The sequence below is a fragment of the Rhynchophorus ferrugineus genome, unplaced genomic scaffold, assembly GCF_030347505.1.
Source record: "Rhynchophorus ferrugineus isolate W39M unplaced genomic scaffold, kcgeb_rfMv2 rfM5, whole genome shotgun sequence".
Classification (NCBI taxonomy): Eukaryota; Metazoa; Arthropoda; class Insecta; order Coleoptera; family Curculionidae; genus Rhynchophorus; species Rhynchophorus ferrugineus.
This window is the reverse complement of record NW_027472584.1, coordinates 22,390,252-22,416,597: the sequence shown is the minus strand read 5'-3', so window position 1 is coordinate 22,416,597 and position 26,346 is coordinate 22,390,252. Positions and strand designations below refer to the sequence as shown.

General features: G+C 31.2%; 1 protein-coding gene and 1 pseudogene across 6 annotated transcripts in view; one reads left to right on the top strand and one right to left on the bottom strand.

Annotated features, from left to right (window-relative positions):
• LOC143197342 (uncharacterized) overlaps nt 1-26,346 on the bottom strand; it is a 473,239-nt gene that overhangs the window by 291,415 nt on the left and 155,478 nt on the right. For 5 of the 6 annotated variants that reach the window (XM_076405724.1, XM_076405725.1, XM_076405723.1 and 2 more), the window contains exon 3: nt 18,285-18,311. The exons of the other annotated variant lie outside the window; for it this stretch is intronic. In XM_076405724.1, the coding sequence (XP_076261839.1) occupies nt 18,285-18,311 (27 nt within the window). The remainder of the gene's footprint in view (nt 1-18,284; nt 18,312-26,346) is intronic. 6 annotated transcript variants of the gene reach the window in all.
• LOC143197354 (ADP,ATP carrier protein pseudogene) lies at nt 24,330-25,018 on the top strand (annotated as a pseudogene).

Sequence of the window (26,346 nt, the reverse complement as noted above, 5' to 3'; positions counted from 1 at the left end):
CAAGTAAAATGTCCGTACCCTCGAAGAAAACAGGCTCATAACTACATTGGAGACTTAATAAGTTATTAAAAGTTAAGTATATGACAAAAACATTATTTCAAATTATTAAATTGTAACTATTTATACACTTTAACATAATATACAGTTTTAGTAAAGTTAGGTGTTGATATCGTCGAGTCAAATAGGATTATAATTAAAATATATACTTAATAAGTTATTAAAATTAAGTATATGGCAATAAGATTACTTTTAATAGTTAAATAGGAACTCTATTAGTTTTTAATACAACGAACAGTTTTTCTGAAGTTAAATGTTCATATCCTCGTATCCCTTGTTAAAATCTAAAATATCGCAATGAAATTTACTTTAAACAATTAAATAGGACTTAAATAGCAAAATAAATAAAGATTATGATCAGTGGATAACAAACTGGGTCAGTGGAAACTTAAGAAATCACCTAATGATTTATTTGAAATGATTTGAAAAAAAATCTCTATGTATTTCTAATCTAATAAATAGTTTTTGGACACATTAATTGACGATATCCTTAGGGTAAATAGGATTATAATTAAATTGGAAACCTAATAAGTTTTTAAAAATAAAAATATGGCAATAACATTTACATTAAACAATTAATCAGTGAATAACAAACTGGGTCAGTGGAAACTTAACAAATCACTTAGACACCGAACAGAACGTGTTTTTATTCAATTCCTTCCGCTGTATCCGAAAGAAAAAAAATCGCAAATGAAAATTGACCGAAACGATTCCTGATCGCCCGCAGGGTAGAAAATCTCCCCGGAACGAAAGAAAAACTACTTGTTAGAAGACATCTGACGAATTTCAAGTAAGCCATCCGCCATTAAAACGGAACCCCAGGCCTTTTCCAATCATTCAATAAGCACGACTCAAGTGCTGGACGTCTAAAAGATAAAGCCTGGATCGTTGCGTGGCAATCAGTAGCTTCGGTAGTTTGCCTTCGAGGTCTTTCTGAAGTTTTTCTTTCTTTTTTTTCTTCTGTTAGTGTAACGTAACGCTTAATAGTGTTAGGACAAACTACACAACAACAATGAAAACGGCCAATTTTAAAAAATATAATATAAGTTAATTGCCTTATTTCTTTCAATAAATATAGAAAAATCCGTATAATATAATTTAAGTCCTCATCAAATAGAGCAATATTTGACTAATACGATTTAAAAACTCTAAATCTAAAATCGGCAGAGTGTATTTTATTGCAGGTATTGTACATCGATAGAAGCTACTTTTTCCTATTTTTCAGAACGATGTATCTTTTAAAGCTGTCCACTAATTTACCCATAGTTCGCTCTCTTCATAAGTGAAGCGCTTTTTTTTTTGTTCTGGCCTAAAAACCAAGCGGTGGAATGCATGACGCATACATGGTCGCGGAGACTTGCCCAGGAGTGACAAGTTGGACCGGCTTATGTGGGACTGCCTCTGGGCTTACCAATACACTAAACCGAAAACGCCTCACAGTTGACCCCTGTGGATCACTACTGCTACTGCATTAAATTTGGGGATATGGCACCCGCTGATCGGGCAGCCGTTATTGGGCACGAGAGCCCGGCGATTCTATTGATTCGCGAACCTGAGTTAACACACAACTGGGTACTGTTGTATTGGGACAAAAGTTAAGACTGTAGCGACGGATGAGGTCGTTTCAGCCTGGAAAAGGGGGAAGCTTGGCGGTGACGCGGTGCTAAGCTCTCAGCATGTCGACCAGCTCGCAAACAAGCGCGTTTTCAGAAGAACTTGAGCTGAGTTGTTGTTTGTGGAATGATTGAGATATGAAGTGCTTGATTTCTAGAGTGTCAGTTTCCTATGAATTTGATTATTTCTGACAAACCATGGAGCGTTTAATATTCTCCTGAGGAGCTTACTTGAAGCCGTTTGACCTGGTTGGTTGTAACAAACTTGAAGTAGACATTAGATCCGTAGAGGAGTACGGACCGAATTAACATCTTGTAAAATAAGCATTTGATGGAGGTGGGAAGTCTGCTAGAAGGACAGATCAGAGAAGATAGCAGGTTTGCTATCCCCGAACCTTCTTGGATTGCTTTCTGGATTTGGGAATGCCAACCGAACCGCCGGTCGAAGTGAAGACCTAAGTACGTGACGTTATCCAGCCATGGATTATTGCGGTGTCGATCTTAAGTTGCGAGACGCGCAGTGCGTAACGCTTCTTGTGGAAAATAACGGCCTGGGTTTTGAGGGGGTTGATTTGCAACCTCCAGAATTTGAACCACTTGACCGCATGATCGAGCTGCTTCTGTAAACGTTTATGAATTGTAACTTCGAACCTCGCGGCCGTGAATAAAGCAGTGTCGTCAGCGTAAAACGCGACGTCAATGTGCTCTTTTCTTGGCAGATCTGAAATAAAGAGGTTAAATAAGGCTGGGGAATAATCACAAAGAGCAAGGTCCGGAGAATACGGCGGGTGGGGTAGCACTTCCCATTTTAATGTTTCCAAGTATGTTGTCACATGTTTTGTAATATGTGGTGGAGCTTTGTCATGCTAAAGAAAAGCAATGTTGTGTCTTAGCTCGTATTTCGGCCGTTTTTTGCGCAGTTGTCGACTCGAACGCACCAGTTGTAGTCGACAGCGATATCCATTGATTAGGTTTTAGCAGATGATGGTATACTATACCAAGCTGATCCCACGAAATATAGAACATTAAGCTTTTATTCTTGCATACTCGACTGTGCCGTTGATGTTGATGCATGACCAGGTGGTCCTTTGATTTCCTTCGGTTTAGAATATCGTAATGGATCCATTTTTCATCACCAGTAATAATGTACGATGCAAAAAACCTTTCAGGTTATGCCGTTGAAGCATCATACATGACCAAACTCCTTTCAATGTATCTTGGCTTCATACGGCACAAATATCCAAGTTTTTGAATCATTACCATGTGTTTCAAGCGAAAGCTGGAAATTGTTTCTTGTATCATTCCAAACAATTCTGAATATTCTACTTGTTTTACATGCGCCATCATCAAGTAATGCATTTAAATCGTCGTCCTCAAAGTTTTTGGCTGTTCAGAATGCTCTTTATCTTTGTTGTTAAAACACCACTTTTAAAAGGTGGAAACCGGTGATATTTATATGTTCAAATCTTTGGACCATGCTTGCCATAAGCTTCACACAGCGTTCGACTTTTTTAACGCACTGAAAAAATTGTGTGTTCACATTTCAACGAAATGACACTTGAAGCTTCAACATGTAGTTGGTTGCAAATATACCCGATCCCAACTGATATACAGTAACATCATCTATTGTAAATCTTTTAAAATTAATTTATATTTATTTAGTAGATGTATTTTGAGCAGCGATACCTATTAGTGTAAATGGGAATTATCAATGTAAACCACTGTCAAAATTAAAAATATTACAACCTACTAAAACTAAACCAAACTATTACTGCGTAACAAATTCAAAGACGTATTGTTGAAAGATCAACAATACCAGTAAATATAATAATTGTTTCAGCTCGAATTAGACATTTTGACGCATCCACTATACTCACCAGACATAATGCCCTTCGATTAGCATTTAGAAACGAATTAACGGTATCGCTATGTTGCCAGAAAAATGAAGAAAAATAAATAAATCTCAATAAATGCACTTTTAATGTGAAATAAAATGTTATAATACACACAATCATTTAATACTTGGAAAATTAACATAACTATTTTCATTATATATATTCTAACCAAGTACATATCTAACAAAATAAAATGTCATCAAGAAAAATGTGATCATAGTTATATTTAACATAACAATAAAAGACAGTACTTAATGCAAGTGCATAATAATATGTTCTTCTTTCAATATTGTGATACAAGCACGTATTATCACTTGTTACCGAATGGAACTGTCATATCTAACTGGTTTGTTTTGAACGTGCAACCCAACGATAAATCATAGATAGAAAATAATGGTCCTGCGTTGAATTTCAGTATAGGATAATGAAGTTGTTACGTTACAAGCCCTAAGTAATCTACATATCTTTAAGATGCGTTAAAAGCGGTGATATTATTTCACTGACCCTTTTTGTCGGAAATGCCCATATAGGCGGGTCTTTTCGTCTGTAATAATAGAGTGGTCCCCGTGAAAGGGACTTATTGTAAAGCATACTGCAATTATCGGTAACATTTAGTTACTCTTGAAGCGGAAACTAATAACACCTGGTATTTTACTGTATACATTTGAGATAAAATGTATTTGACGTGTAAATATTAGCTTAAATCGAATCAACATCGATTTCGAGGAACCCAGGCTACTCAAACTTGAGACCTTTTTATTTTATCTGTGGCTATATCTTGAACAAAACATGTACAATAAAAATCCGATTAATATTGATCAATTTAGACATAGTAATAGGAATGAAAGAGTTGAAATCACACCAAGAATTATTAGAAACTATTTTTGTCGATTTCTAATCGCTGATTTAGGAATATCTGCAGCAGGAAGTCTGCAATTATTGAGTAAATTAATCGTTAGTTTTATATTAATTAATAAATGGTACCTGGTATATGACGAACTGTTGAAACCTAATGAAATAGTTAATAGTGATCGTTACCGACAACGAATGATCAATTTGAACCGTGCATTGATCGAAAAACGTGCAGAATGGACCCGAAGATACGGTAAAGTGCTTTAACCACACGATAACGCGATATCTTCTAAAGCAAAACAGGTCAAAGAAGCTCCCAATGCATGGACGGGACATACACCCGCCGTACTGTCCAGATCTTGCCCCGTCCGACTATCAAAGTTACGCAACAATGGGAATGGGAATGGCTCAAAGAACCAAGAGTTATTTGGGGGTGGCACCCATCAAGTTTCTGAAAGATGAGCAAAATGTATAGAATCAATTTTTCCATTTTCTTGAAAATCATGTAGATTATAAAAAATGATAATGACCTTTCGGTACATTTGGTATATCAATTTATAACATTAAAAGTTTCATAAACAGGAAAATAATTTCCGAGACACCTGATATATAACATTTTATTGTTATTTTTTATATACGCCGGCCGCCACTGCAGCATCTTGTTGAAGTCGTTCGAAGTGGTACTAATTAACGTTTAATCACGGTATTAATATATAAAAAAAGCGTTTTTCTGAATGATTCACGAGTATCATGATTGTCCACTTCCGTTAATAGAGCCCAAATGTCCAGCTCACCTGGTTATGTTAAACGGGATGGTTCAAATCAGATATGCGTTCACATAGAATAAATTTCACAGTTGGTTACTTTGGTCGCATCCCGACTAACACGGGGCAATCGATTCGTCTGTGTTCGTGTTTACGTACGTTTTTCTACACGCTTCTATCTGTACAATTCCATCTTAAAATTAATTTTCGTTTGTGTTCGTTGTTCTCCCCCCAAACAAAAAAAAATAAACGTGGGAAAAAATCCATTACGTGGTTTCGTGATGTGGATGCCGACTCTTCATCGGAATACATTAAAATATTGATTAGGACTGATGAAATAATCGCAGGTACGAATCAGATCATAATTGTCCAATAGGGGGGATTATTTCTGGTAAACCACCGTGAGAACATGTTAACCCTCGGCATAAATTCAAATTAAATTTAATTAATTAAATGTAATAGTGGTCAATGATGATTATACGGTACGTAATTTATCTATATCGGACAAACGTGATGCTTTACCAACTGATACATTAAACACCACCTTTCGAACAGCAGGAAACCATACATTTTGTAAATCATACCGCTATTACAACGCTTTAATTGAAAAAAGGGCCATAAAGTCATTTATATCCTATTATAGGCTATTTTTATGGACCTATTGCACATCTCACTTGACTATATCACGTATCGGCCCTTAAAATAACAATAAAATAGCTTAAAAGAACAACACCTTAAACTTATAGTGACATTTATTAGTCGGACTTTGGCGAAAAAATGCCATTGACAAATACGAAACTGACCATTCTTAGTTTATATGACTTGTCAATAAATTTCTATTGTTGAAATTATTAATAACATCTAAATACTTAATATATTTTCATTGTTCTTTGAAAAATCATGTTTTTTATTATATTATAATTATTAACTGTGAATCATCCTAATATATATTATAAAAAATTGTTTATATACAGGGATTTTCATAAAAATGTTTCGTAAAATTGAGTTCTGCATATTCAGACCATAAAATCGATCAAAATAGATGATCAAAAGGGGCAACGTCTGGCAAATAGGGTGGAGAGATAGATCTACTCATTTCTTTATTTCTATGTTTCGTTGTCATATTGCAAATTCAAAAACATTAAATCAAATGAATAGTGATTCCCAATGATCATTTCTAGGCATCAAAATCCTCATCAAGTCGATGAGCTTTTTTAAGCGAATTTTAGGTTACGTACGTATGTAATTATCCAGAATAGACAATAAATATATTGTTTAAACATGAGTATATGATATGAATGAATGAAGCTTCAGAAAAAGTTTCGAAGCACACATTGACGCCAGAGAATGTCATGGATCATCATGTGCGGTCTAAATTGGTCATATCATTAATTCGATTTTCTACTATCACTAAAAATACCACCACAACAAAAATCTTAAGTGATGCGGCAAAAATAGAGAGAGATTGGCTGGACATTTTTGATGTATCCACCATATAGCCCGGATCTTGTCCTCTCCGACTAAAATGTGTTCCTATATATGCAAAACTTAAGAATATATTGTTTATTTTTCAACAAAATTATACTTAATTAAAAAAAACCGCACCCTGGTGATGGAATTTTGAATCAGAACTATTTTTGCGTAACTACTGTTATTACTACTTTTAAAAAAATCCTCAATATTACTAAAGTATTCGACGTGATTGAGTAGCAATTATGTTAAATATTTCCACAATTTTCTCACTAAAATATATCTTTAAACGACCACTTTAATACATTTTAAATTACCATAACAAGTCCACATTAGGAAATAATTAGAAATTTATGAACGTTAAATGATGATGTAACAAACCACGAAACTAATGGTAATTTCTAATATGTAGAAAGAAAAAAAATTACCATTAAGTCAGTTTGCTATACGTCTCATAAAACTTTAATTAGTAACCAATCCTTGTTGTTACATTTAATAAAGCAAGTGGTTAATTTTGCATCAGATCAGAAAATTTACCTTTTTCTCCATATACTGTTGGCTTGACTGATTTATTCGATCCTTATAAGCCATTTATCTTCCTTCGACGCCAATGAGCTTTAATAATTCCTTTTCATTTGTACGGTGAAGAGTGGCATCGAGTGGGTCAATAACACATGATTAAACCGAATCGAGAAGATGCAAATCTGAAAGTCTTTCAAACAGATGAAAAAGAAGTTGACGCTCTATCTATAATGAGATTTCTTAACTATATCTGTGTACGAGGAGAGCGAAATGTTTATTTAAAACTTCATTACGTGCCACCACAGAGTAAATTTATGATAAATGAACAATAAGCTTAATGAGTTTTGGTTTAGGATAAACTATTCTCTTGTAATAGTTATAATAAATAATCAAAAAAAAGTAGTGTGCGTGATTTTTTATGGATTACTTTACCTTTACAATTACATTTCGTGGTCCTATATTCTCTGATTTTGGCCATCAGTATTTATCATGCGATTTGACCCAATTTGATTTATTTTAATGGAGTTATTTTGCTTCGAAACTCAATCACTCAGATCCTGAAGAAACTTCAACCCAATTTCGACCAAAAAAGTTTATTATACATAACCCACATCAAGTTAGATAAAAAGCAGAGCAGGTCAGACCCAAAATGAAGGAAATGTGTTGGTTAGTTCGTAGATACTCCCAACTTCATCTAAGACCAAAGAATAAATAAATTATGTTCGAATTTCGACTACAAGGCGACCACTAGTATAAACAAAAATACTTGGAAAATATACAAATAACTTGGGACAGATCATGTAAATCACGTTGAATAAAAAATGTAGAAAATAATATCGTAAATAGATAAATAGGTTTAGATAGGTATTAAGCTAAATTGTGAGTATATAGTAGAATATAAAATACGTGTAGTAGATACGTTAAATAATGTTTTTGTTTATTTTTATTTAGTTATTACAAGGATTATTATGTACATATTTTATTTTAGAACGTTTTTCTTGTGTTAGAAATCCAAGGTGATTAGTGAGTACTTATTTTTTGAAGTCGGTTCAGTTTTTTTATTAAACATATTTTTATTAATGACGTCACATTATCTTAATAAAATGGACTTGTAATACAATAATTCGTTAGATCAATTTGGATAAAAATCAAGTATCAAGTTAGCAAGTTAGATAAAAAGCAGAGTTCAGACCCAAAATGAAGGAAGTGTGTCGGTTAGTAGGTTCATCGAAGACCAGGGCGACCACTAGTATAAATAAAAATACTTGGAAAACGTATAGAGATCATGTAAGATACATAGAATCAATTGAATAAAAAACATAGAAAATTAAATGCAATTCTTAACAAAGCACTAACCGAATATTAGAGGTACGTTTATACGTTTAATTTATACATCAAAAGTTAAAAGGAATATTACCAAGAATAATAACAATTATAAAATAGGTTAATAGAATTTCAGTTTCTCATTTGTTGGTGAATTATAAATTTCCACGTGAGATATAAACAGTATATAAATGAAAGCCCTTTTGTTAAACATATTTTTATCAATGATGTTACATTATCCTAATAAAATGGACGCATAATACAATAATTCGAGTAAACTAACCGAATAGCGATAACACCATTGCCGCAAATAAACAAAAAAGATATTTGTACGTTTTACTTTATAAATAGCAGTGAACGTATCCATATTTAAAATAAACAGTGCTGCTGATGGGGTTTGTTTTCAATTATCGGGATAATGCAGACAGAACATTCGCAAACAATTATTCAAAACGTCGTAATTTGGTTTGAATGGAGTGGTAACAATGTACACGAAGACAGTGATTAGTGTTCCCAATCTCCTGTCAAATGACACACCCCTACCAGACATTACGTCGAACCAATCCAAAAATACATATGCACCCTCCTGATTTCAATAATTTTTTTTTCTGGACAGTATTAATACGTTAGACCCAAGTATTTCTATACCACCAGGATATTATGTCATTTATATTTTTTACTTTCACTGTCGTATACGAACTGATAAACATTTGTTTGCTTTATTTATACCCAAAGTGCACACAATCAGCATAGGAAAATGTCCACCATCAAATGGTCATCATCATTTTTATTGAATTTAATGAAGCGATACGATTCGGTTTTTTTTTTCCTTTTTCCTTTTACTTTTATGTCAGGGGAGATCCTAACTCGAACTGTGACACTTTAGGCGTTACAATTTTTACCGAATTTATCGTTCACGATTTTAATAATTGTTTTATTCCACAAAATTGGACGAAATTAGACTGGGGGACATCGTTTTCCTCTCTCTTTTTTTTCATTTTATTATCTTCGCTAGATAATTTATTGCGTGTTAGGACGACTTGCTTTTTATTTATCACGTTTCGAAATAAAGAGCTTTTAGGGGTGGTCTTTTTTTTATTATATTTTACGGAAATCTTGATACAGACCGAAATTGCTTTTGTCCGTTGGCCGATTTAACGGAAAAATTATGTCGCCTTACCATGAAATAGATAAATTCCTTTTTTATTATCTATGTCCCAATTTTGTTGTGACAAATATTAATTGGCCTATAAAAACAGTAAACCATAATTACATACACGCTCTTTTATCATTTTCTTCGCTTGGATATAGTCATATACGTATAGTCTATTCAAAGTTTTTTTTTAGTAATGCATCATGGATATTTGTGACGTCGAAATATTGTAATGTTGCCGAAATTCACTCTGAGTTTTAGTTCAGTTTGTCTTTGACATACAAAAGAATTCTAATCTAACTAAAATAATTGAACAAAAATATTATGAAATATAATTTATTTTAACATTATAGCATATCTAAAAACTACAGTTATTATACAGCCACAATAAGTTATAGGTAAGAGTTAAAATCTCTTATCACTATTACTTTCAAGAATTTTTTATACATCTGACAGCCGGTCGCCGTCTGGTTGTCAGATACACGCTATTATTCAAAATATTGGTTATAAATACTACAGGTTATAAACCGGCAAACATTACAAATATCCATGATGCATTACTAAAACAACTTTGAATAGACTATATATTTCAGATTACATAGTTATCCTATAATTGATCTTCCAATATACTAAAGTTTTACATGAAACTACAGTGTATGTTTTGTATTAGATACTTCATATTTATTTTATTTAGAGTTAATTAGAAAATATATTTGTACCAGAAAGCTAAATTTGACAATATGGTGATTTATATATTTATTAATTAATTGAACGATCAGAAACTCTTTCAAATAACTCTATTGAACTATAAATCTATTCACAATGTCGAAATTATATGAAAAACTTGTATTGAAAAAGATAAATCCAATTATTGAGGAAACGTATCTTACTACAGATCATTAATTTGGTTTCAGGAAACAACTTTCCAACTTATAGTGTAGTATTCATGATGGAAACATTATTGGCCCAATATGAGAATGACCAATGTGTTGCAGTTACTATTACTGCTGAACGGTACCAAGACATGATTCGAAATTTTCTTGTGCCTGAAATGGAAGAGCTAGGACTAGAGGACATATGGTTTCAACAAGATGGAACCACAGCTCGTTCAACAATTCAATTATTGAATGACATTTTTCCACGAAGACTAATTCGGCGATTTAACATGGCCAATCAGATACCCGAATTTAACAGCACTAGACGTTTTCTTATGGGGTTTTTTAAAATCAAAAGTTTATGTGAATAAGCCGTAAACTATTCAACATCTTAGGGACGATATTCGTCACGAAATTGAAGAAATTCAGCTTCAGATGCTGCAGGATGTCATGAAAAATGCCTTAAAAAGAGCATAACGAAAAAAAAATGTAAAGGCCTAATAAACATTTTATGAAAACCGAATTTACTTATCTTTTCTTTGAGCAAAGTTATAGGCAATCAAAACAGTAGCGGGACTTTTGCGTTGTATATATTATATTGTATAACATACGCATAAAACTCTGCTATTATGTTTTAATATGTACCATATTTTCTAGCATAATACTCAATTGTAAGCTAACAAAACTCAATCTACAAGAAGTTTTACAAAATGAAAAGCTTTTTAAAGTTATCATGGAAGATCTGAAAATTGAATGATCTCATAATTTAAAGTGAAAACAGTTGTTTTGTCTTTGCTTTTAATTGTTTTATCAATATAATACGGTTATGTATTTTATATTGTATCTCACATTAGACATTAGACATAAAGAGATAATGATCTGGTTGTTCGAAAAAAAATCAATGTGATTATGACTAATCATCAGAGATGTGTTTATAATTAAGGGATTTATCGATTTATCTCGTATGTAACTTTTCACTCAGGTATACTTTTGCAGGTATTTTTTTAATAAGGTATTAGATTTTACTTCAACAATAGAACACAATAGAGCAATTTGCATATTTAAAGAATGTCTTTCAATAAAAACTAACCGGTGTAAAACCACTTACAAATTAGCAATTGTCAGATTTTTTGTTGACTTTTAAAAATGCAGGTGAAACTGTTTTTTTTTCCTTAATTTTTTTCGATGCATTTTGAATAAAAAAAAAACCTGATGCATAAAGACCGACCCTTAATAAGAACGTTTTTAGGGGATACCGGGCGGAAAAAAAATCCTTACACAAACCAGCAAGCCCTTCAGGGTGTGACAGATACTTTACAAGGTCATTATAACAGCCCTCCCTATAATTTCGGTTATTGTGTCGTCGGCTTTCTAATGGTTGCAATTTTAAGAAGCTTATCTTTACTATTATTAATATAAATTAAACGAATCGAAGCCACGGTTTTGCATATAACGACTTCCCCGACTTCCCCATTGTCATTTTGATTTTATTATTTTTATGGTTGCCAAATAAATTGAATATATGAATACGAAATGCCACCTGATCGCTCTTTTCTTTTACAGCGCTCTGAGATAAGAACCTTTTTTTTCTTCATGTGGATTAAAAGATATTCATATCTGCATAGGGTGAAAAAATTCGATATATATATATATTTTTAGCGGTATTTTCGAACTCTATTTTTTAATATTATTTATTAATGTAATAATGTAAATAGAACAATATTTTTATTGATAAATAGAAAAATAATTTTTACTGCATTTGTTATCTTGCTCTCCAAGTATCTCCATATATATATAGATGTATATTAAGTTCAGTTTAACTCGCGTAATTAAAAGTAAAGCAAAAGGAACCAAGACCTGAAGACAGAAAATAAGATACCCAAACGTCGTCAAGATATTAAAGGTTCAAACTATTACATGGAATCTTTATCATTAAAAAAAACACCAACAAGAAAAACAATTCAAAGAATTTCATTCCATTAAATGATACTCTTACAGTGGATCTCTATTTACCTCGATTTATTTTGCCAGAAAAGGCAATAAAAGAAAAAAAAACTTAGATATGGAATAAGTTTTGATACCTTTACATAATATTAGATACCGAAAAAAGGCTCAATAAGGTTCTACATGAACTAATAGTTTATAATAGTCATATATGAGTTTGATCAAATTTTCATAACCATATGTAAATTAAAAAAATTAAACAATTAAGTAAACTTAAAACATAATGTTTAAAGCATATGTTTTGTTTGTAGTATCGTACATTAAAATAGCCGCATTTTGGAACTCTATTTTTTAATATTATTTATTGATGTAATAATGTAAATACAACAATATTTTTATTGATAAATAGAAAAATAATATTTACTGCATTTATGTTATCTTGCTCTCCAAGTATCTTCATATATATATAGATGTATATTAAGTTCAGTTTAACTCGTGTAATTAAAAGTAAAGCAAAAGGAACCAAGACCTGAAGACGGCAAATAAGATACCCAAACGTCGTCAAGATATTAAAGGTTCAAACTATTACATGGAATCTTTATCATTAAAAAAAACACCAACAAGAAAAGCAATTCAAAGAATTTCATTCCATTAAATGATACTCTTACAGTGGATCTCTATTTACCTCGATTTATTTTGCCAGAAAAGGCAATAAAAGAAAAAAAAAACTTAGATATGGAATAAGTTTTGATACCTTTACATAATATTAGATACCGAAAAAAAGGCTCAATAAGGTTCTACATGAACTAGTAGTTTATAATAGTCATATATGGGTTTGATCAAATTTTCATAACCATATGTAAATTAAAAAAATTAAACATTTAAGTAAACTTAAAACATAATGTTTAAAGCATATGTTTTGTTTGTAGTATCGTACATTAAAATAGCCGCATTTTGGAACTCTATTTTTTAATATTATTTATTGATGTAATAATGTAAATACAACAATATTTTTATTGATAAATAGAAAAATAATATTTACTGCATTTATGTTATCTTGCTCTCCAAGTATCTTCATATATATATATATAGATGTATATTAAGTTCAGTTTAACTCGTGTAATTAAAAGTAAAGCAAAAGAAAACAAGACCTGAAGACGTCAAATAAGATATTACCTAAACGTCGTCAAGATATTAAAGGTTCAAACTATTACATGGAATCGTTATCATTAAAAAAAAACACCAACAAGAAAAACAATTCAAATAATTTCATTCTATTAAATGACACTCTTACAGTGGATCTATTTGCCTCGATTTATTTTGCCAGAAAAAGCAATAAAAGAAAAAAAACTACTTAGATATGGAATAAGTTTTGATACCTTTACATAATATTAGATACCGAAAAAAGGCTCAATAAGGTTCTACATGAACTAATAGTTTATAATAGTCATATATGAGTTTGATCAAATTTTCATAACCATATGTAAATTAAAACAAATTAAACAATTAAGTAAACTTAAAACATAATCAAGAAATTAACATGACCAGATAGAGATTATCTGTAATCTATGACTTTTATAGACTAAATCGAATTTAACAGTTTGATTGAATTGTTTATATTGAAGCTTGATCAAAATACTTATTTACTAGACTTCATGTAGTAATTCCCAAAAAAAAACTAGAAACACAAAATTAGAAGATAGAAAAAAGTATTCAATGTATATCAACAATGTTTGAATATTGTTTATAAATTATTAAATGACCTGGTGAACTTAAAGTAAAGTAAGATCTCGTGAAAGAAAAAAAAATGTGAGTTTGTGACTAAATAATAACAAATGTGAAATACATTTATAAAATACGCTTTACCATAATCAGTCACTACATATTTAAACTGTATTCTTGGTAAATGTTTTCTCCACCGCAGTTAGAATACCATTAAAAATTACAGTTAGTACATGGTTGTTTCATATTTGATCTATAATGACATATGTCATATTTTTAACCTGCATTTCCGTTATTGAATTGATATACCTCTCAAAAAATATTTACATTTTTATGAAATATAAAACGGGGTGAAAAATAATTATGTTCAAAGTTTAATACATTATGCGACAGAGAAAATTGTTGTTTTTATTATTTTTCGCACAATTATTCTATATTTTCTGAACATATAAACCTTACCTGAACTTTCACAAGTATTTTAAAATCACAATTGGCCAAATCGGTCCGGTCTTTCTCGAGTTCTAGCGTGACTAACGAACAGCAATTCTTTTACGTATGTATTTATAGATTATATGCAATTTTTTAAATAAGATATTGGATTTTATTTCTCAAATTTATTCATTATTCATAATAGAGCAATTTTGCATATTTAAAGACTGTTTTGCAATAAAAATGCATCGGTGTAAAACCACTTACAAATTGCTAATTGTCTGTTTTTTTGTTAGATTTTAAAAATTTAGGTGAAATTTTTTTTATATTATTTTTACCTCTGAAGAAATATTTACATTTTTATGAAATATAAATCGTGGTACTGTATTAAAGGGTCGATGTCGAGTAATTTTCTTCAAATAATTAATCCAATACTTCCGGTTTGATGTTAATGTGTGGTAGTTTTTATCAGTTTTCAACATTATCAGCAACAAAATAAATTTTGGAGAGCATCCATAAATGTTTGACAGTCAGAAAAAATAATTCGAACCTTTGTGACAGTGAAAATTGTTGGTTTTGCCATTTTTCTCGCAATTATTCTATATTTTCTGAACATATAAACCTGCCCTGAACTTTCACACATATTTCGAAACCAAAATTAGTCAAATCGGTCTGTCCGTTTTCGAGTTTTAGCGGGACTAACGAACATCTATTCTTTTACATAAGAATTTATAGATTATTTTTGTTTTTTTCGTAAGTAAAATCGGGTATTAGCCGAACGTTGACCACGATAAGTACGAACGAAATGAAATGGAGTACAATAAATCTTAAAACGATAAACGTAAAGGGGGTAAAAGCCACCCTATCGCAGAATGGGCGTTCAAAAGCGTCTGCCAGGAAGTGCTACCGCAAACTAGCATTAGTAATGCATGTCTGTCTATAATAGTTTAGCGGGTGCGTGATGGGGTTGCAGCTCGCCTAAAAAATTCAATTCCGCTTTCGCCTGTCAAATCACTGTGCTGTGAAGAAATCGCATTGATACAATTCGAGTTTTAAATTTGAGGGTAAACGTGGCACGCATCGTCCCGCGAAAAACCATCAAAGGAAATACCATTTGATGACCATTGTTGCGCCTGTCACTACATCTGCCAGGAAATCCGACGACTTTCAATTTAATTATTCGTTTAATTTTAAAATCTCAACTTTAGAATCGGTGTCGCGTATACCATCACCACCCCCCTCTCGATATTTCACCCTCCTCCATTTTTTTTTTCTACCACGTAATCGTTCAACCGCAAACGATGCTTTGGATGTTGGAGATTTATAAGGCCGTATATCAAGGCGAACATATTTTTGGTACCGTATTTCGGGAAAAAGTTAAATTTATATCCTATATATTTAAAATGAGGCGTCGACTATGTTTTGTCGAAAGTGATCTTACACATTTTTTTATTCGTTAACCTAAAAACCTGTCTAACATCACCATTTTAATTAACAGAAGCATGAAATATTTATAAATACTAATTAATTATATTATATTTTGATTAATAATATGGATTTTCAAGCTAACTTGTTTCTAATGTAACAGATTAATTAAAAAGTCCCCGGCCTCCATATGTTTTTGAGTTGGCCCTAACCCTCACAAGATGCGTGTATAAATTTGACAGCTGTCGGATCACCACTTTATGAATTATAGCATTTTTAGTGAAGCAACTTCTATTATTGTAAAAAAACTGATAAAAAGGAATTTCGCGTGTTGATAAAATATTACAGTTAAAGCAAAAACTTGGCTTGATGCCGAGTTTCTGGACACTGCCCCAGGAAAATTAACCATCAAGGACTGGTATGCTAAGTTTAGACGTGGTGCAATGAGCACCGAAGACGGTGAACGTAGTGGACGCCCAAAAAGAGTTTGTTACCGACCAAAACATTTAAAGAATCCACAATGAATGACGGTAAATTAAAATTGAATAAAATAGCAGACACTCTAAAGGTATCAACTGAACCTGTACATTATATCACTCACGAATATTTGGGTATGAGAAAGCTCTGTGCAAGGTGGGTGCCGCGCGAGCTCATTTTTCACAGAAAACAACGAGGAGTTGATGATTCGAAGCAGTGCTTGAAGATGATTAAGCATAATAAATCCGAGTTGTGCGTCGATATGTGACAATGGATGAAACATGGCTCCATCATTCCACTTCGTCTGTATTTTGGGATGCGCATGGATAATTTTCATTGACTACCTTGAAAAAGGAAGGATCATCAACAGCGACTATTACATAGCGTTATGGGACCGTTTGAAGGACGAAATCGCCGAAAAAAGAAAGTGCTGCTTCACCAAGACAATGCACCGTGTCAAAATCCATGAATTGGGCTTCGAATGGCTTCCTCATCCACCGTATTCTCAAGATCTGGCCCCCAGCGACTATTTCCTGTTCTCAGATCACAAAAGGATGCTCGCTGGGAAGATATTTTCGTCGAATGAAGAGGTCATCGCCGAAACTGAGGCCTATTTTGAAGAAAAGTACAAATCGTACTACAAAAATGGTATTGAAAAGTTGGAGGGTTGGAAATTATGTCGAATAAAAAATACTAATTTTGCCAAAAAAAAATGTGTTTTACTATGGTAGGCCGGGGACTTTTCAATTGACCCATTATATGAAGTGTCATAAGTCAGTAAAAACGTTGGCAAAAATTAAAGAATTGGGCTTCGAATTTCTTCATCATCCACCGTATACTCCAGATCTGGCCCCCAGTGACTATTTCCTCAGATCTCAAAAGAATGCTCGCTGGGACGAAATTTTCCTCGAATGAAGAGGTGATCACCGAAACTGAGGCCTATTTTGAAGCAAAAATTAAATAGTATGCTATGAATATGAATCTGGATTTCATAGCCAGCAATATCTTTTAATAGAGAAGTGGTCGTATATGTTTTCTATTACTTTTTATATACTACTTACACGTAAATTTGAACGAAAACGAAACATTTGAAGCATTTTAGGATGATGTTATGATTTTAGTAAATCCTTTTTGGTTTATAAGTTATATAATGAAAAGTATATTTTTGACTGGATTGCTGGATTTCAGTTTATGTTACATATCTTAAAAATTATCGATCATAAAGGAATTTGACATGGATTTTTGTTTATTTTACATCAAAATACATACATTTTGAGAGTTTTATCGTTATTCGAGAAATTTACAAAAATTACACTTTTTTCACGTATATAGTCGTGAAATTTTGCGATTTTTTGTCATTTTCAATATATTTGCTATCATTTCCGTTCAAATAGTAGCAGAATAATGAAAATGAGAGATGTTATAGAGAATTTTATGGCAAATCGAACGGCGATATAGCCATTTTCGTACAACATTTAGTTCTTATATAATACAACGAAAAGTGTCTTTTCGAAAAATGAGTGTATTTCTGTTTATGTCATATATCCCAAAAAATATATATTCTAAAACATTTTAATATCGATTTTCATGTTCTTTACCCCAAATTACATATATTTTGAGACTTTTATCTTTATAGAAGGAATTTAAAAATGTGGCAATTTTTCTGTATATATAATCGTGAAAATTTGCGACTTTTTGCCAGTTTCATACCTTTTACCGTTCCACTTAAAAATATGTCCGCTTAAAATTATTGAAGAACTTACGGTGTGTCGATGAAGAGACATAGGAACCTGAAATCAAAAGAAAACCATCATGTACCATAGCCAACATCATATTCATTGAGCATTGTAAATAACAAAATTTGTTATACAAATTAAAATACATCACAGTCATTTTGCGTTACAAAATAAATAAAAATTACTTAAGATTGTACTAAACATATCTAATGTAAGATTTAATTAATAAAAATAAAGTAATTAATAAACAAAAACACTGATATATGATAGAAAATCATCAGGTATAGGTGTTAAAATACAACTACAATAAGTTTGCGGTTAACACCATTGACAGACTAAATGAGTTGCGAAAGGAAAGATCAGTGAACTTAAAGTATAATATCTCGGAACCGAAACCACAATATATCATTTTCAAATAACAGATACGTATTCCGTGCAATTGATGGCTATAATAATAAATGATGGGTAATTTGTTAAATACATTATGGCATATTAAGAACGTAATGTATGGTAATAAAATGTAAATCAACTGGGAAACTCGTAAAGTATAAAATTTGCAAGTCTGAGCCGAGTATGGCAATCTGCAAACTCGAACAAAATTTCTTTGTTACTGGAACAGAACTAGCGGGAACGTCGAGGTAATAAAATCCGCAAACTTTAATAAAATAGGAATCAGTCAAGTTTATTATCGGGGAAAATAAAAAAGCACATCCATAAATGGCACAGGAAAAATAAATAAGGAAGAAAATATGATTAATAAAGCACAGTATCACCAACGCATATTTTACCCAGTGCATAAGATCGTGCTCAGTGGCGTTACCATTCCACCCTTACTATATTACCCCATAACACATACATATAACATAAAACTCGCCATTCTTTCAACAAAGATATCAGAATATGAGGTAAATTACCACCTTGAAATTAAAGAAATTATAAAAGAAAGACTAAAAGCTAGAAGAGCATGGCACAGAGCCAGAAATGCTGTAGACAAAATAATATTTAATAAAATTAGTAATCAGACGAATCAAGTGCTGAAAGAATATAGAAAGAGTTGTTTCGAAGAAAAGAAAGTTCCATAGGATGCTAAAAACCAAAACTTTAATATACAGCTATAAATGTTTGCTACAGAACATCAAATATGGTCTAAACTCTACCTTTACTTCATGCCAAAGTCATTAAAAGACTTCTTTATTTTTTTAATAAATAATTTAATAATCAATATACAAAATTATTCTCAAAATCTCATCAAAAGAGCATGCTAACTTTTCGATTTTCAATAAAAAGTATAAAATATTATCCGTTTTCCAATAATATTAAAGGATATTATCAAATAAACGAAAAAAAAATTTAATTGATAAAACGAAAGGAAAAAAAACAATATTGTTATCAAATATTTAAAAAAAAACCAAGCACGACTCTGATATATAGCAGCACGAAATAAATTTTCGGGATATAAATTCTGTCAATGGGATAGATGACACATAAATATTTTATAAGGTCTGATGAAATATATCCAGGTTTTTAAGGTCTCCAAAGTTCTGGCATACATCTCTTCCTTAGACAAAAAAAAATAAATCGACATGAATTTTGTTTACCCATTTCCTTCAATAATTGATTAAATATTATTTTATTTTACTTCCAATATACAACAAATATAAATGAAAATGTATTTATTAAGGGACATTGTGTGTATTAAGAAACAAACGAAAAACCTATTAAAACAAAAAGATTTTACGCCTACTATAAAAACGTTAATGGCTTCTGACAAATTAATAGAATTATGTTTCCCACAAAAATGATTATTGGTTCTTATTTAGGCTACGTCTCGTTTAATAACGCAGGATCTAGCTGCCGGTAACATAATACGTGGGGAATCGAAGAAGAAAATTACACAAGCGATATGAAATGTGATGTTCCACATTCTAATCCACTCTATTATACGCTACGTCATTAGATTTATTTGATTTTCGTTTATATTTTGTTCCCATATGTTTTGATTGATATATCAGTTTAAGTAAGTAATTCTTTTTAATATTACAAATATAATCAGTTAGTTGGACAGTAGTCAGTACTAGGATAGTAATTATAAGTTTACGATTAAAAATACCCATTAAAAATTGGTTTAAATGAAACTTTTACACGAAGTTATTTCTATTTATATCATTTATCTTAAAAATTATGCAATAAGTACTAATGCAATTTAACACGAATTTTGAGTATTTCATCTATATCCAAAATAATATCAATATTTGCATTTTTTACTGTTTTCATATATTTTGCTTTTCCACTTTGTTGTATATCTTAAATATTATCAATCCTAGAGTAATTTGGCATAGATTTTCGTTTATTTCACCCCAAATTACATGTATTTTCAAAGGTTTATCTTAATCCGAGAGATAAAAAAAATGGCACTTTTTCCATGTATATAATCGTGAAAATTTGCGATTTTTCACTATTTTCATACATTTTGCTGCCGTTTCTTTCGAAATAATTAAAAATTAATGAAAATTGCAGGTTTTATAAAGAATTTTATGCTGAATCGAACGGTATTATAATAAATTTTATCCGACCTCCAGTTTTTAAGTTATACAACGAGAAATATATTTAAAAAAAAAAGTGGATTTCAGTTTACGTTGCACATCTTAAAAATTATCAATTCTTTAGCAATTTGACATAGATTTTTGTTTATTTCACATCAAATTACCTATATTTTCAAAATTTCATCTTAAACCGAGAAATAAAAAAATAGCACTTTTTCCATGTATATAATCGTGAAAATTTGCGATTTTTCACTATTTTCATACATTTTGCTGCCGTTTCTTTCGAAATAATTAACAATTTATGAAAATTGCAGGTTTTATAAAGAATTTTATTCTGAATCGAATGGTATTATAATAAATTTTATCCGACCTCCAGTTTTTAAGATATACAACGAGAAATATATTTTAAAAAAATTAGTGGATTTCAGTTTACGTTGCATATCTTAAAAATTATAATTCTATGGCAATTTGACATAGATTTTCGTTTATTTCAATTGAAATTACCTATATTTTCAAAATTTCATCTTAAACCGAGAGATAAAAAAAATGGCACCTTTTCCATGTATATAATCGTGAAAATTTGCGATTTTTCACTATTTTCATACATTTTGCTGCCGTTACTTTCGAAATAATTAAAAATTAATGAAAATTCCAGGTCTTATAAAGAATTTTATGCTGAATCGAATGGTATTATAATACATTTTATCCGACCTCCAGTTTTTAAGTTATACAACGGGAAATGTATTTTTTAAAAAATTGTGGATTTCTATTTACGTTGCATATCTTAAAAATTATCAATTCTTTAGCAATTTGACATAGATTTTCGTTTATTTCACATCAAATTACCTATATTTTCAAAGTTTCATCTTAATCCTAAAGGTAAAAAATTGGCACTTTTTCCATGTACATAGTCGTGAAAATTTGCGATTTTTTACTATTTTCATTCGTTTTGCTGACTTTTCTTCTTGCTTCTTGAAAATTAATGAAAATTGTAAGGTTTATAAAGAATTTTATACCAAATCGGACGGTATTACAACAAATTTTGGGCAATCTTTAGTTTTTGAGTTATAAAATAAAAAATATGACAAAGAATGAAACGAACAATGGAAAAATTAAAAATGAATAAATGAATTTTTTTTTATATGAAGTATGTTTAAAATTATCAATTTTAAAGCAATTTAGTGTTAGATTTTCATTTACCTTACATCAAAATACATATATATTGAGACCATTATCTTTTTCCGAAACCTATAAAGCCATGATCAAATAAAAATTAAAGATCACGTTCCCGTAATCTATACCCAAGAAAACATAAAAAAAAACAAAAATATATCGAGACAATAAGGAAAACTTGCAGATGTTGGATGTTAAAAAAAAAATCAACATATTTCATTGAATATTATTATTTCTTTATTCAATCCACTTTAGCATTATTTTGTCTGGATATATTGCTTAACTTGTTCTTTAAACTATATTATCATAAAATTTAAGAACCTTAATAAAAATAATAGATCAATTTAATATACTTTCTGAAGATATCGTATACATAGAGTGGCATGTGCTTTAAAAATTCACGAATTTATAATGATAAGTTACATCCCGATATAAAACTTATTATGATATACCTGAAATTCATCAAAATTTTATTACAGCGAACACTGTTGTAGATAGAACTCGACAGTAAATATAAAACTTGAGTAGACACGAACGTAGAGCATTGTTATATCAAATTAAATATGAAAGCGTTCATTTTATTGCTTAGAATGGTGCTACATTTAACGTATAGCGTGTATAAATGTAAAACTGTGTTACGTTTGAAAGAACGTAAATTTACTATAGACGACCTTTGTTTTTATTGTTTTCCACATCACCTGCGCTTTGAAAATTTCATCGCTTGTCCAATCGACGACATAAAACAAGAACAGCAGCATCTTTATATGTATCCGTTTCTTGATTATATAGGAGAATCATCTCTAATAACCCATCTTAATAAGTAAGAATGGAACAATATGTTCTAAATTGTGATATTCAGATGAACAATATTTAGGTAATTAGGAAGATTAGCTGTATTCGCCAGAAATGGCACCTTGTGATAGTTCCTTGCTTAGATTGATGAAGCACGGTTTGACTAGCGCATGCTGTATTGTCCATATTTAATATATAAAGTGTAAAAGTGATCAGGAAACCTAACAGAGTAGTTTTAAGAAATTTAAGTGCTTGCATGAACGTAAGGAAAGTTTGATATCAAATTTTGGACTGCATTAACTATTGTTAACCCCGAAAATATTACAGCAATGAAGGAAATTGTGGAAAAAGACAACAAAGTTATCTATTTCATGATAAAATCGAACCTGAAGATCACATTCGCACAATAGCGATCACAAATGCATTTGAAAGATGTGGTAAGTCGGTTTGTCATACTATCATCTGAGTGGTGTGCTTATTTGTTTGTCTACTATGTCCAATGAAGCTACAAGACATAGTATCATACTACATCATGACATGATTTAAAAAAACCCTACTTACTCGTCAGATCTAGCAATTTGTGGCTTCTAGGCATATTTCGTTATTATTATTCATTTGTTATTATTATGTATTCATTTATTAAGTCCTATATTGATAGTATTTCTAAAGATTGGGGGTAGATTGGCCCATGTAACTTTTACCTTGCATAGAAACAGCCTTTTAGATTTCCTCCATAGTCGCATAACTCCTGGTTTTTTTGGGCAAATATTATTTCCGGAATATATAGAACACACGTAGTATTATATCAGTTAAATACAGAGGGTGGTTGAAGCGAAGAATGCAATTTTCGGTAACAATAATGACTTAGTGCCTTGTAATAACTGCACAATTGCTTCTTCGCTATATTTTGAATGAACATGGTGAATACACATCGCCAAAATGCTTCAAAAGAGTGACAAACAATCATAGTTTCTGGTCTAGTTACTATTCTATATATAGACTTTATACAGTTTAATGGTTGTATATAAATATTGTCAATAAACATATAGAATGAATTGCTTTTTGACAAAAGATGTTTTTGAAAATACTGGTACAAAGCTTTTAGAAAGCCTTCGTAGTATCAGAATTTCTGATTATTATGAGTGTTAGATCAGTTAAATACAGAGAATGTCTGAAGCTGATGATGAGATTTTTGACAATAATGATGACTCAGTGCCATTCTACAGATGCACAATGGCTTCTTCACTATATTTTGAGTGAATATGATGAATACAGAACACCAAATGATTCAAAAGAAGAAGAACAAGAATTTAATACACTTTATGAACGTTTTTTTAGAATTGTAGCAAATAGGTTTTTATCCAGTTACTTGTCCTCTGAGCAATCCCATAGTCGATTTTGGTGATTAGTTTCTGTATCGTATTGAAGTTACTATCACCATCAGCTACAACGAATTTCACTATAGCATGAACATTTATCACTATATTTTAACAACTCATCAGCATTTTTACATAGCTTAAAACAGACAGATCAGATTTTGTTGAAATGTTGTCCTATCTTTCTGATGTCTGCAAACGTAATCAGATACTTTCCCATCCAGGCTTTGAACTTTGCGTTCAAAGACAAATACAAACAAGTTTTCTTGAGCGATGTGCAAGAAAACCCAATTCTGGAGATACTTTCTGGGTAATTTCGCTTCTGGTGGTGCTGCTGATGCCACATCCTTGTATTTCGTCTACCATCTTGATTTTGCCAGAACCAGATTGGCCGCTGACGTCGGTAAAGCCGCTGGTGAACGTGAATTATCTGGATTGGGCAACTGCCTAGTAAAAATCTTCAAGTCTGACGGTCTTGGCGGTCTTTACAGAGGTTTTGGTGTATCTGTTCAAGGTATTATTATCTACAGAGCTGCTTTCTTCGGTTTCTATGATACCGCTAAAGGTATCTTACCTGATCCCAAGAATACTACACTTGTCATTTCTTGGGCTATTGCACAGACTGTTACCACTGTTGCTGGTATCAATTCTTATCGATTCGAAACAGTTCGTAGACGTATGATGATGCACTCTCGACATACCAAGAGCGAGATCTTCTACAAGAACACAGCACATTGCTGGGTTACCATCGCCTAACAAGAAAGTAATGCGGCCTTCTTCAAGGGAGCCTTCTCTAACGTCCTCAGAGATACCGGAGGTGTCATCGTACTGGTACTTTACGACGAAATTAAGAACCTTATCGTTTAAGAACAAGTTGTATTGTCCTTTTCTAACACTCCATCAGTTCAGGCACTGATATACATACATACATACATATATACATATATACATATATATATATATATATATATATATATATATATATATATATATATATTTGTATATATATATATATATATATATATATATATATATATATATATATATATATATATATATATATATATACATATACATATATACATATATACAAATATATATATATATATATATATATATATATATATATATATATATATATATATATATACATATATATATATATATATATATATATATATATATATATATATATATCTATTCCAATAAATCCTTATAAATGAAAATCACTCGGTAGTCAATAAATAAATCAAAACGCCAAACATTTTTTCCTTTCTCTTTCGTGAAGTATATTAGCTCGAAGAGACAGGAAAGTCTGGAATTTATTACATTATTAGCTTCATTCCAGAAATATTGTATCAATATTGTGATATATAAATCCCCCGTGGATATACACAGATTGTGGCGCTATACGCTGTCGATAAACGAACAAAGTGCTTTCTAAATCAAGGAAACGTTTTTTTTGTCCCTAATAAAAACGACGCATCTTTGTTTTCGAGAATATAATATTGACAAATGGCCAACTCGATTATTTTCCCCCGTTCACCTAGAACGATAAAAAACAATGTGACCTACTGGGATTAACACCATCCCGAAGGAATTCCATTTTAAAGAACTTCTTAAACGACGTTTTCTTTCTTTTCTGGTGTTAACTTTTAAAAGGTATTTTAAACGAAACCACTTAAGAGTGTCCATTTGTTTTAATAGTGTTTTTATTTTTATGCTACATTTATTTTTGTTTCGAAAACAAACGTCAATTATATCAATTATTGCTTCTTTAAACATGTCTTATAACAACACATGGGCTGAAAAGTCCCTGGCGTAACAAAGAAAACGCATTTTTTTGTTCAAAATTAGCTTCATTAATCACCAATCATTCTAGCACCGCTCTACTATTTCAATACAACTTTTGTAGGGCGACTCATGTTTTGCCTCAATATAGGCCCCAGTTTCAGCGATAACCTCTTCATTGGAGCGAAATGTCTTATCGCTGAGCATTTTTTGAGGTCTGCGAACACTGGGAGCCAAATCTGGCGAATACGGTGGATTTGGGAGCAATTCATCTAGTTCTCAAGATAGTCGATGAATATTACACCAAGCACATCCCAAAATATATTCTTTTGATATCTTGACTCACACAACTTCACTTTTCGAACATTCAAAATGCTTTTGTGAATATTTTTGATGTTTTCTGGTGCTAGCACC